The sequence below is a fragment of the Arachis ipaensis genome, chromosome B02 (assembly GCF_000816755.2).
Source record: "Arachis ipaensis cultivar K30076 chromosome B02, Araip1.1, whole genome shotgun sequence".
Lineage (NCBI taxonomy): Eukaryota > Viridiplantae > Streptophyta > Magnoliopsida > Fabales > Fabaceae > Arachis > Arachis ipaensis.
In genome coordinates this window covers 28,334,950-28,348,355 of record NC_029786.2, presented here as the reverse complement: position 1 = coordinate 28,348,355, position 13,406 = coordinate 28,334,950, and the positions used below count along the sequence as shown (strand labels likewise).

The 13,406-nt window shown below is 34.2% G+C and overlaps 2 protein-coding genes and 1 long non-coding RNA gene across 9 annotated transcripts; 2 read left to right on the top strand and 1 right to left on the bottom strand.

Moving 5' to 3' along the window:
* LOC107625188 lies at positions 1,518 to 6,019 on the top strand. Its single transcript, XR_002357300.1, has 3 exons — positions 1,518 to 4,260; positions 4,847 to 4,907; positions 5,767 to 6,019. It is a non-coding gene; the product is annotated as an uncharacterized LOC107625188 (long non-coding RNA).
* On the top strand, positions 6,026 to 13,098 carry LOC107625186 (succinate dehydrogenase subunit 4, mitochondrial-like). Of its 6 annotated transcripts, none has more exons than XR_002357299.1 (8): positions 6,026 to 6,326; positions 6,485 to 6,515; positions 6,646 to 6,659; positions 6,771 to 6,821; positions 7,648 to 7,709; positions 9,420 to 9,752; positions 12,109 to 12,113; positions 12,970 to 13,098. XR_002357299.1 is itself a non-coding variant. In XM_016327760.2 (6 exons), the coding sequence occupies exons 1-6, from the start codon at positions 6,087 to 6,089 to the stop codon at positions 9,697 to 9,699; spliced, it is 678 nt and encodes a 225-aa protein (XP_016183246.1). In that variant the 5' UTR covers positions 6,026 to 6,086; the 3' UTR covers positions 9,700 to 9,842. The 6 variants fall into 6 exon arrangements, 4 of the variants coding, with proteins under 4 accessions (XP_016183246.1, XP_020971378.1, XP_020971381.1 ...); XR_002357298.1 differs by having other exon boundaries at positions 9,378 to 9,752; XM_016327760.2 differs by lacking the exons at positions 12,109 to 12,113; positions 12,970 to 13,098 and having other exon boundaries at positions 9,420 to 9,842.
* On the bottom strand, positions 9,855 to 12,632 carry LOC107625187 (probable proteasome inhibitor). Of its 2 annotated transcripts, none has more exons than XR_001617111.2 (3): positions 12,217 to 12,632; positions 11,412 to 11,512; positions 9,855 to 10,238 (listed from the first exon to the last, which is right to left on the bottom strand). XR_001617111.2 is itself a non-coding variant. In XM_021115723.1 (3 exons), exons 1-3 carry the CDS (start codon positions 12,446 to 12,448, stop codon positions 10,103 to 10,105), a joined length of 528 nt encoding a protein of 175 aa, XP_020971382.1. In that variant the 5' UTR covers positions 12,449 to 12,632; the 3' UTR covers positions 9,855 to 10,102. The 2 variants fall into 2 exon arrangements, 1 of the variants encoding a protein (XP_020971382.1); XM_021115723.1 differs by having other exon boundaries at positions 11,412 to 11,571.

Below are 13,406 nucleotides of genomic sequence, written 5' to 3'. Positions count from 1 at the left end.
TGGTTGCCAGTATTGTGTGTTTTATGACTATTTAATATTATTTATCCTGCTCCATAAAATTTAGTAAGATCTTTCTTTATGCAGGTATAATCCTTGTATTGTATAGGTGGAGAAATTTCTATTAAGTCATATTATGAAAATTTAATTTGCTTGTGGATCACATCATGATATCTTCTTTTAGGGTTTTGGAATATAGCCATACAAAAAATACAACTAAAATTCAATTTGATATTCTTTGAAAAATAACCCTAATTTTTCAGGCGCTCTAAATGTGTAAATGCGTTGACTGTTGAAACCACCATAATTTCATATTAAGCACCTTACGGTGTTTGGCCCAATTAACTGTTTTCTTTGACCACACTTTCACTTTAGCATTAACTATACTTACTTGCATTAGAAAGACATATCATATGAGAAATGTTTTAATGAATCGTCTTTTTATTGATAATGGCCATAAATAGTTAGAAACCCGATGAATTCAATTCCAAATGCATGTGAACAAAATAAACATGAAATTGGATTTATAGGTGATAGTGTATGTAAAAGCTAATGCTGCAACATCCTTGGTTATGCAATATAATGTATCGTCTTTGTCAACTAACCTTTTTTATTGTATCAACTTGATCGGTTATGCCATTTGAAACTTTCAAAGATTATGCCATTCAAATGACTATCCTTGTTGCAAGTATTTTACCCTTGGTTTGACACTCCTTCTGAAATATTTCTAACTTCATTATAAAGCTTTACCCCTGATTTGACCCTCCTTCTGAAACATTTCTAATTTCATTATAAAACTTTTAGGGTTTATGCGTATAACATACGATAGCTGTACCCATATTCTATCTAAAAAAAATTATTTATATTTCTTGTCACTTAGTTGAGCAATTAGTAGATATATTATTGTATTCAACTTATCCAATTTCTTTATGCCTTTAGATCCTTTGCTTTTTCGTTTCTAGTTATTCGTGAAACCTGTTGAACTATCTCTAAAAATCATATATGGGCTCTTTCATCATTGTAATTGTCGAGGAGAAATTTTTTACTTAATCTGTATAAGGATCCATAAACTTTATCTTACTCAATGAGGATCATATCTTGTTAGAAAGGCATCCCTTTATGGACCTTGTCATAAAAATATGTTGAAAGTTTTTATTGGGATTGCTACCATAATTAGTCAGCAACATAATAGCCTATACTCTTGAACTTTGTTAAGATTTTTTTATAATAATACATTTGCCCATTACGTGCAGAGAAATGCAAAGTCACCAACAAATTGCTTTATATTCATAAGAAATCTATACCAATTCAAAAATATCATCACTACATGATTTTTTTTAATCTTGAATTCACTTTTTTTTTAAATCTTTTATTTCATTTACCTAGTATTTTTTATTATTAAAATTTATTTCAGCACAATAATTAAACATGAATAAAGAATGGAGTTTAATTAATAGTTTCTATTTCTTTTTAATAAATTGAATCCCATTCAAAAATCAATCTGCTTTTCTATTTCATTTACCTTGCAATTTGAGAAACACATTTTAGATATGACTTTTAGATATAGCTTCTCCAAGGTTAAAATTCATTTTGCACCATAATTATACATGGTTAAAGAATGAAGTTTAATTAATAGTTTTTGTCCTTTGTACACCATTCTATAACCCGCGTTAACTATTTTGAGTAGTCTTCCCAAGCATCACACAGATGAGAAATCAACTCTAAAGAAAAGTTATATTTTGGATTACTTGGCTATATCAATAGTCGTTGTCAATATGTAAATAGTCTTTGTAAATTAGAAACTCCTATTTAGGTTGTTAGTTATATTTTATATAATGTCAAATTTGTATTAACATATAATCCATCACGTGAAAAATAAGTTCTAACATCAATTTCTCTGGGTTCAAATTTTGTAAGGTATTATTCATCATGGATTATGTTTAAGGCATATATTCTCATACACCATAACATAATATAAATCATATATAATATAAGTCTCATTCAAAATATATTCATGATAATACATCACTTTTTGGATATCATTGCACATAAGCAACTCTTCTGATCCCTAAACATAGAACATCTTTCAAAACATATAGTCTATGGTTAAACAAATACAATCAATATTAAATAACTTTGTCAACTTTAGTTAATACTTAATTATCCACATCAGATGTTTGAGACTTTTGTTTTTTCCCTTGAACCTATTGGTTGAAAGCTAGCATTCTTCATCAACAACCGAACCATACTTCAAACTGTCGGCAATTCTTTTAGCTGGTATTTTGTATTTGAGGCTTTCAACACAGTCTTCCATAGAATCCTACACAAAGACATACATGACAGTTCACTTAGAATAATTTCAGAACCTAAATCACATGTTTTTTTATACATTCAAAACACTTGCATATACTGACCACAGTAAGCTGAGGATCATTATCATTCTTAAGATTAACAACATGTCCGGACATCTCCAGCGTGTTGCTACCTCTATTCTCCTATTTAAAGTGAAACCCTACTCATAATTAGATATTAATGTACATTTTGATAAAAAAAAAAAAACAATTGTATGGTCTGGAAATCATATCTACTTATTAAAGTGGAATAGGTATACACGTATAATGATGTTCATAGATGTGCTAACGTCCATTTGCTTAGGCTTGTTCTTTGCAACTGTTTCTTCATCATCACACACTTTCATGACTGTGTAAATCTGATCATAGTGTTTTATGTTGCCACTTTTCACATTGATTTTGAAAAGAACTATTCTATCCATCATGTTGTCTAGACTTTTAGGGTATTCATCCTCTTTAGCATCCTGAAACCCCAACCAATAATTAGATGTATTTTTGTGTATATAATTTATAATATTTTGAAAAACAAAATTGTAACTTTAATCCCTAATAGTATAAGGATTTGGTGTGCTATATACATCCTCCTCTACAATTTTTTCAGCTGCCTTTCCACACAACTGGTTGGTTTCTCTGTCCCACAATAACAATGTAATGCTTCCGGTACCATCAAAGACCATGACCTCAACCTTGTATCTGTTGTTTCACGTGATAATAGCGATAATAGTTTTAGTACAGGGATCACAAATATCAAGTAAAATGAAGATGCTAATTGTTAATAATCACTCAAATTAAGAACACACACCTGAGTGCTGCACATCCATGGGTGTGGCCACACTTTGCACATTCGTACCTATTCCCAATAGGAGTTTCCACCTTTTTTGGACATCGCCTGCATGCTTTATAAAATCAATCATCCTTCCCAGCATTGATTGAGACAATAGTACCTGCAATCCAGGTTGGCCCCTCCTTGGAAGCATTACACACATTAAGACCTTTTACCTAATAGCTCATCTGATTTTTGAAACAGCAAATAACTTCATAATTACAATAACTTTTACCTCGACAGACTTAAAAACTTCTTCAATCGTTTTCACAATAGCTGTGCCATTGTTGAGCTCATCAGTCCCAACCCATGAACTTTGGGTCGACTGATGGCTAATCCTCATTGAAGTTGACTCAGAACCGCTGAGTAGGCTGCAATTCACGTGTTAAATGGTTAGACAACATACTGTTACCAAACCAAATCTCTGTGTGTTACCAAACCAAATCTGTATGTGTTTGAATTATTTTCAGTATGTTTATATTTTGGTCTATCAAGTAAATAGTATATTCGACATTTTAATGTTACTTAAATATCTAGGCAGCCTTAGTTTAAAGGAATGTAAACTAAATCCAATGCATAACCACTGAAAAGTTGAAGCTAAAACATTTTTGTATTTTTTTCAAATTTGGAAAGATAATTTTGGATGCTCAATCATTTTTTATATTTGGTTTGACAAAATATCTGTTATTAGTTAAAGATAACCTTTTTTAACTGGTTATCTTATTTTGGAAGAACTTTTTGGGAACTAAATATTCTTTTTCATTTTGTTCAACAAAAAAATGTGTTACATTATTAGAAAATTATATTTTAAAAGGTAAATTTGATAAGCTAGTTGCTTCGAATAAAAGGCTGCAGAATCCAAGCTTTTGATAACCTATCCTTGAAAACACTGTTATATGACCACAAAACATTCAACTTCTTTTTAAAATGTACTGACCTTTTTTTGAATGACATAACTTCTTTTAGTTCTGGGTTGACATGGACCTTGGACAGTTCAAAGTGGCTCTGCACTAAAGTTTTGCCATTCCATCTGGTTGCTTTAAAATATTGGAGGATCACAATAAGCGGTTCAAGTTGATCATCATCAAGGTGAGGGAGTATCTGGTCAACAGTTTCGCCAAAGAGAGTACAACTTAACCTGTTCTTCCTGTCATCAGCCCCAGGAATTCAAGCTTACTATATAAATAAGAAAACCGAATAAACAACATACCTCTCTTAATAAAAACACATAGAACTTACTCCAAGTCTTCCACAATAACAACCAAGCGCTTAGTCTCTATTCCCTTGCTAGTTATTAATTCTCTTGGATCTTCCTTTCCAACAACTTCTCCAATTATATCTACAAAATAATAAGAAGCACACTTTTAGATATGGCTTTCCAAGTGGTTATAATTTTTTTGCACATCTATATATCATTACATATAGTCTTAGACTTACCAAACAGTTCAAGATCCTCTACTTTCTCGACTGTATGCATCTCTGCAAGGTTCCTAAATCGAAATGCTTCCAAAGAAAAAGTTGGATTCTCTATATGTTCAACCCTTGTTCTATGTGAAAACACAAGTACCCACCTACTAACACCGTTTTTTTTCTTGGTTATGTTGTCAACAATTATGAAGTTACTCATAGTATACATGTGGAACTCATGAATAATACTAATGTATTTCTTTGCTAGTGATCTTGGTATGGTTGTATAAATCCTGCCACCCTGTGACAACGAAGTGAATACTTAAAGAGTGAGTATATCTTTAACATGTTTAAGTCATAACAATGGAGATAAGTCTCAATGTAGTCCCTGAAGTTGCACTCGAGCCTCAAAGTAGTCCCTGAACTTAAAAGTTCCTCAGAGTCATCTCCGAACTTGCACTCCGGGATTCAAAGTTGTCCTTCCGGCAATTTCTGGACAGCTGGCGCAACCGGAAAGCTTAGCTGGCAGCGTTGGTGACACGTGGAACTCATAGAAATGACGTCGTTTCACACTGATTACGTCCCTCCCTCAACGTTTCAATAACGTATTGTCTCCCTCCACTCTAAACACGAAACAAACACAACACAGAGTGAGGTTTCTTCTTCTCCCTCCCTCAATCTCCAATGGCGCATGTGCTCCTCCATTAAATGCACCGATTTCAGTGGAAGACGTTGGCTCTGGAGCATCGCTGTTTTCCACTCCTTCATACACAAAGTTGGCGCTTGTGCTCCTCCATTAATCGCTGTGAGTCCCACGTGTCACCAACGCTGCCAGCTAAACTTTCCGGTTGCGCCAGCTGTCCAGAAATTGCCGGAAGGACAACTTTGAGTCCCGGAGTGCAAGTTTGGGAATGACTCTGAGGAACTTTTAAGTTCAGGGACTACTTTGAGCCTTGAGTGCAACTTCAGGGACTACATTGAGGCTTATCTCTACATGACATATAAAGCACAGTTATGTTTTTGTAAAAAATGCTCCTACCTGTTTATCTTGAAGAACCATTTCGATGGAGCCAATCTCGCTGACATTGAACTTGTTTGGAGTTGTCCACACCCTTACAACAAATTAAATATTTTGAAATTCCATGCAAATCTGATCCTAAATCAAAATGTTCATCCATTGTGTTTCAGGTCTCCTACCAGGTTGAGAAGTAGTGGGGAGTTTCAGGTCTCCCGTCAGGATTGTTTAATGTCAAAAAGTGGATATTTGAATTATATATATGACTGGTTTACTTCATGTGCATTGCAATGTCAGATTTACCCATTATATATTGCTTAAATTTTCTACTTACCCTGCATGCCACTTGTCATTCAAGAAACTGCTACACGTGTCGAGCATAGAACCCATTACTTGTCTCCTATTATATATTAATAGATAGATTAATAGCAGCAAATCAGCAATCCAACCAAAAAAAGCACAAAATCACAAAAAAAAAAAAAAGGAAAAAAGAATGCAGGCTCTGACCCTGAGCAAGAGGCTCTCTACATCCAAGCCTCTCTTCAGAATCTCTCCTAACTTCATCGTTCAATCATCAACCACCTCCTCCTCTTCCACCACCTCTCCGCCACCTTCGTCACCGATCACCGCCGCAGATGGCGGCTCCTCCTGCCATCCCTTGGCTCTCCTCAGCTTACTCCGCATTCCCAGGTCCGCTACCCAAAGCCTCCGAATTGGTGTCTCCGGATCTGACGTAAGCATAACCGTTTCCTCGATTCTCTTGTATCGCTGTCATTTTCTTGCACGATTTCTTGTGGCAACACTGATAGTTAGCAAATACTGTTAGAATATTTTAGTTTCCATTGTTTTCTTGTTTTCATGATTTATGTTTTTTCCCTGCTTATGGTGCAGCTTAGAGATGCGAATCTCGCTGGAGGCCAAGGTTGCGATTTTCATTTCTTTGTTGTTATTTGCTGTTTCTGATTTAGTTTTTGAGATATTTATTGCCACTGATGACTTCAATGTGCGTTGCTATGGTGGTTGATGTGGACGTGTGGTGTGTGTGCTTTTAGTGCGCGCTTATGAGGTACTGCTTATTAGTTATTACTATTTGATTGATAGAGAATTTGGTTGGGTTGTAGGTTTTAGTTAAAGATTTTTGTCTAATGTGTCATTTGATTTGTGTAAATTTCACTAGGTTCTGAAACTTTATCGCCCCTGTTACAGAACCGGAATAGCAACTTTCAAGGTTTCATTCTAAGATTTCATATTTTTTGCTCTTAGCAGATTTCTTATTTGATGTGATTACTGTTGCATGTTATGCTTCCTTCAGCTGTTTTATCTTGATTGGAACTACTTCAACTAATCAATGGATTGATTCATCTTAATGAAGGATTTCATTCTTTTGCTAATGTTTGAATTGGAGTGTTGTGTTGTTCACATATTTGTACATATCTGTTCAACTTGATAAAATAAGGAAAATAGAATTAGTAAGGATATTGAAAGTGTGATTTTTGTCAGTTGACGAAACTATTATTGCTAGAGGCTTTCATGTAATTTTTAATATCCTAAGTTAAGGAGAGGGTCTTTTGGACATTTTGTTTGGGGACAATCTTCTGCAAATTTCTTCACTCAGAGAAATAGCTTGGATTTTAGAGCCAACTTTGTTTCCACACTCCGGTGTCTACCTTATAATATGCTTGGGTAGTGGGACTGTTTGGGTAGTAGAACATTTTCATAAATGATCAAAAACTTTTTTCCCCTCTTCTGAGCAAGATGATGAAGAAAGTGGATAGAAAACGAAAAGCTTTTATTTTGTGTATGTCTATTATCTCAAGTTCTCAACAATGTTTGAGAGATATATCTGTAAAGCTATTTGCTCCCTGCAGAGTCCGTTTTGCTCTATCATAGACAACAACAAAGTTTTTTCTTTCTTTTTCTATCACTAGATGTAATGGCCTGGCAATAGTGTGCTAAGTAGTAACTTTCCTTAAAACTACTACCATATATGTTAACGCTGCATCTTAGATTGTAAATGCTTCAGTCTTGTTAAACCGTGTGACAATGTCTCCCAGGTTCAGCCTCACGGTGCAGCTGGTTATGCAACTGCTACTACTACTGGCGATAGCATCCAGAGGTTAGTTGGTGTAAATTCAAAGTATTCAATAATAAAATTGATTTTAGTTTCAGTTTTTTCAAGCATCACCATCTTCTGTTGTATTAATATGCTTATTTCTTGGCCTGATTGCTGAGACTAGTGACTTTTCTGGGACCTTGTTTGTTGGAATTTTCAAAGTTTATACGTAAATATAGTCATAACTGCTATTTTTAATAGAATAAAAAAAATAATATTCTTGGATAGTTGAAGGAAAAAATATGCAAAAGGATAAGACATGTTGAGTTAGCATCTATGAAGCATGAACCCAGCCTATTGATTTTTCTTGTTATCTTTTGGAGCAATTTCAGACCACATCTTGTCATGAAAGCCCAAAATAAAAAACTTTTTATTAAAGGGGCATAGAAATAAATACTTATTTTACTAAAAGGGCATATAAATAGAGGATACCAATTTTATTAAAAAAAAATCTTAGATACCAAAGATGTATACAACATGCTCCATTTTTTTGTGAGGGACTTAGAATGAATACCTTGTATTTGTTGGATTTATTTCTTTGATTTTGGTATGCCTGTCGTGTTAGGTGTCCATGTTTGAGTCCCTGACCCATAGGTTATCATTAATTTCTTTATCAGAACACCGTGCCTGAACATTCTTCATTTTTGTTTGGATAACTTGCTGTTAATTAATCTAGAAAATGATCTTTAGTGTATTCATAAAAGAAATCAATTTAATCATCACAGATCAAAATCCACCCACCTCAATGTTGGCAACAGAAGAATCTTGCTCCACCCTAGAAACTTGCTTTTGCATCTATCTCTTTCCAATCAAGATTTTTAAACCTTATCGTCCTATTTTTGGGAGTATTAATGATTTTCATCGTCATCCATGTGACGCGACATTGTTTTGATTTTTGAACTGCTACCATAAAACACTTTTCCATATGCCAATCCTTAAGTATATACCCTGCAATTGAATCTGTGAAGCTTCACCTAAGATGGTTAATTCCTTTCATGTTTACAAAGGCTCAAAGCTGCAGTAATTAATTATTGCACTCATACACTTTGGTGCTTGTGATTTATTGAGTAATGGTAAAATATTTGGCTGTCTTTGATGACGTCAAATCTCTTCTAGATCATGAAACATTTAACTGGAGGTTAGGTTATATGAGGTTACCAAATAAAAATTAACACAATGTATTCCGTGTCGTCAAGTGTCTTGTCCTTCATTTTTAATCAACTTGGCCACTGCTGAAGCAGTTGTGTTCATTAATTTTAATTTGTGTAATATTGGCTTCAATATCACGTTGATCGATGTTTCCAGCACATATTATTTTTTATTCTAAAGGCCAAATGATTTGGGGGTTTTAGCCTGGATTTGAGTGGATATCTTTGTGAGATAAAAATCCAATTGTAGAGTAAACAGTGTGTGTTGGATGAGATGTTCGATTTAACTTGCCTCCCCCCTTCTTTTTTCAAAACCCCCTTTTCTATTTATTTCTTGATAATAATAAGCTTGTCTAGGGTATGCATTTGTAAAACCTCAATCTTGGTGCTTGTTCTAATTGGGTTCAATCTATTCAAGCCTAAAGGGATCAGTATACTGGTCTTAGGTCATGAAAATTTGACAATAGAAATGTCATTGAAACATTTGTGAAATCCTCTTGAAATAGAAACGGGCATTTTACAGGTCTGGTTTGATTACTTTAACCATTGTTCGGCATGTATATAGGAAGGAGCGATACAGTGGATTGAGGAGTGTAGGTCCGAAGACAAAGAGAGAGCAGCTGCTAAAAGCCACTGCACTTGTCCCACTTCTTTTGATATTCCCGAACGCATATTCCATGCTCGCAGCGAATCTCTTTGTATTCTGGCACATAAGTGCTGGTATTGAAGAGATTTTGGCTGATTATGTCCACCATGAGATGACCCGAAATTACGTCGTGATTGCTTTCAAATTGTTCCTGATAATTGCAATGAAGGATGTGTTCCTAAAATTTGTATTTGTATAATCAGATAGCTCACTAAAATTATGCTTGCATTTCTGCATAATAAGAGCCCGATGAGGCCTTATTTCCAGTTTTCAATTGGTTATTAGAGGTGAGGCAACATGATTATTTGATTTATAAAGTTAATGAATGACTTTTAGTGTGTATTGCTCAAATTTTTGAGATAAGTCTCAATGTAGTCCCTGAAGTTGCACTCGAGCCTCATAGTAGTCCCTGAACTTAAAAGTTTCTCAGAGTCATCCCCGAACTTGCACTCCGGGACTCAAACTCGTCCTTCCAGCAATTTCTGGACACCTGGTGCAACCGGAAAGCTAAGTTGGCAGGCTTCGTGACACGTGGGCATTACAACGGCTAGCTGATGTGGCATAGTAAACTGTCCGGAATCAATTTGGTCCCTTAAATCAAGTTAAAACCCTAATCTCCAATTTTGAAGCCCACAACGCTCTGTCTTCTCTTCTCTTCGTTTCTCTGTTCTTGTCTTCCCCACAGCGCTCTGCTCAGAATAATTGCTGCTTTCATTTGCTATAGTATAATCCCTAACACTGTATGTAGAAAAATCAAAGCACCAGATCATGACATAACCATAAATTCACAAGAAGTACGATTAATCATAGAAAATTTAAATTTTCACAACATATCCGACTTCACCCAGAAAGAAAAGCTGATAACCTTTGAGGAACAAAACTCAATACACACAAGCTTAAAATTTGCAGCATAGAACGAATATACAAAATATTTCTGGTGGCTTTTTTATTCCCTTAACTATTCTATCTTAATATTTGATGTGACAAAGAAAGGAATGGGGGAAAAGGGTAAAAGTTGACAATACAGAGTACAAACTCTAATTTCAAAAGGTTTTCAAATCACAATTCAGTACTTCAGTTTTTACTAAAAATCATGTATGATTTTTTGCCCCCACCATAGCCATTATATTTTAGTTTCTGGTCTTCCTCTATCAAGAATGGAAATTCTATTCAATTAAAAAGAGTAATAAAATAAGTCATCAACAAATAGAAGCTCCAAACTCCAACGCAGCCCAATTCAACATGAACAAAGAAAATCAGGTTAGTCAGTTACAAAAAATTTTAATTTTGCAATGCAGCAAATGAAAGAAAAAATATTACCAAAGTTGGTGATATTTACAGAAGGCTTGAAATCAAATATTGTGATTAGTCGGACTAGTGATGTTGATGTGACACAACTACTGAATTGCATGCATCTTGCTAGAGATGTTATTAATCAGAATCATTAGAAAGGCAGAGGCATAGTTGTGCATTCTGAAACAGAAGGCTTTCGGATTGAAAAAACTTGCACCCAAGACAGCTTGCCATCAGTTTTGAGAATAAAAAGTCAGGTTAGTTCGATATAAGTATATAATTTCTTTAATACTTAATCACAACTCCTGCTACGATCCCCTTGATGAATTATTGGTAGATTGTTGAATAAATTAGTTCGATATATGGTTAATCAAAAGTGATGTGCTTGAATTTATGTGTATCAAACATTCTTCTTGCACAATTACTGCGTGACCTTGATTTGGGTTTAATTAGGAGCATGGTTTTCTAATATTGGCCTTTTCTTTCAAATGGTTTCATTAAGTAACTAATAAGGGACAGCTTCCATCTGATGCCTGCATAGTCTGAAGGATCTAATGAAACTGCATATAAATACATTTCTAACTAATTTATAGCTTGAAGGGGAAAAAAGAGGCTTACCAAATCTCAAGGTGTGCAGGGTCAGAAGACCCTTCCTTCAAGGCATCTATGAGTAACTTCTCATTCATGACGAGGCACTTTACCAGCACTTTATTTGAAACCTTTTTGGATTGACATAAACAAAGACATATTCTTGTCCAGTTCTCTACAGACACCTCCTCTACACACAATCACAAACCACGTATTAAAAATGGCCAGTAAATGCTAATTATAAGCTTCAGGCTGCATATATCAATTTGCTACATCTTCTCTTGATACCACAAGGTATCTTCTAACTTCAGCTTAATTAACTTGATCCTCATATTAGATTGCATAGCCTAATCCTTCGTCTAGTATAGAAGCCCAAGGATAGTGCAATTTTTCGGCATGAATTGCCATTATTTGTAGTTATCATGGTTTATTAACAGCTACCACCTTAGAAAGATCAAATTTACTTTATAATCTAAATAATGAACCTATGTAATTCACTTAATCAATCACATATCAGTATTTGATGGTTTTCAATAAATCATCAACTCAAGAACAAATAATCTTATAAAACTCTCTTACACCGATTAGATAAAAATTGTTCTACATAGCTAGTGCTACAAACTTAGGGCACGTTTCGTTTCCCTTTTTACTTTCTATGTTTTCTGGGTTCTTGCAAAGAAAGAAGTGAAAACAGAAAACAGAATTTTCAATTGTTTTCACTAAAGAAGAGTGATAATTAATGATATTTGGATATTTCACATAAAATATATTGAAATTAAATGATTTCGTTAAAGAAAAAAGAAAGAACAAAACGGGGAATTAGTGAAAGTGTTACCAGTGGAGGGATGTGAGAGGGCGTCGTCAAAGAGGGCTTGGGGGCCGGTGGCGGTGAGAAGGTAGCCGGAAGAGAGGAAGGTGGCGTGAACGACAATCACACAGACGCCATTGATGAGTGTAGTGGAGAAGAAGAGACCCCTGTGTTTGTGTTGTGATTTGAGAGGGGGGAGACAATTTGTTAGGGTAACGTTGAGGAAGGGGGTTTTTAGCATGAAACGACGTTGTTTCATGTCATTTTGGCGCCACAGCAAATACTACGTCGTTAATGTTATGCCAACGTGTCAGGAAAGAGGCCAACTCAGCTTTCCGGTTGCGCCAGGTGTCCAGAAATTGCCGGAAGGATGAGTTTGAGTCCCGGAGTGCAAGTTCGGGGATGACTCTGAGAAACTTTTAAGTTCAGGAATTACTATGAGGCTCGAGTGCAACTTCAGGGACTATATTGAGGCTTATCTCCTCAAATTTTGGCATCTATGGACTATGATGCTTATGCTATGATGGTTACGGTGTCTTAAAAAGTATTGTTAAAATTAAAGTAATATTTTTTTAAGATTTAATGTTATTTTTTAATTTAAAAAATAAAAAAGTATTACTAAAATAAAAAAATATATTTTTAATTTTAACAACATTTATATAGTTATCATAACCAATTAATCAAAGGCACCATAGATACTATTTATATATAGGGGAGGAATTTGTTTACATCAAGTATGAGTTTTGTTGATTTACAATCTCAATTTTAAATTTTATGAAATTTAGCTATATAGTGAAATGTTGGAATTTAACAATCAGATTGGTAAAATTTATCTCGTATAAAATGTTATTGAACTGTATAACTTAACAAAGATTACATTTGGTTTATATATGTTTTTATATTGTAGAAAACTTTTGGAGTAAAGATTCAGAGTGGTTCATTAGTCTTTTGAGAAATTTAATTTTGATGTTATATTATTATTTGAGGGTTTAAAATTTAGTGAATTTTATTAAACTTTTTTTCAAATAAAAAGTTGTTTATACCCTATGATATGTCTAATAATTATTGGATGAAATATATTATATCATCATAGTTAATACTCATTCTTAATTTAACGAGTTTTGATAACTTAACTAACTAGGGTAATTTTTTTCCAAATTACAAAAGTTATTAGAGGAATCTCTTTGTGTAATTTTTCATTTTTTTTCCAAATCACT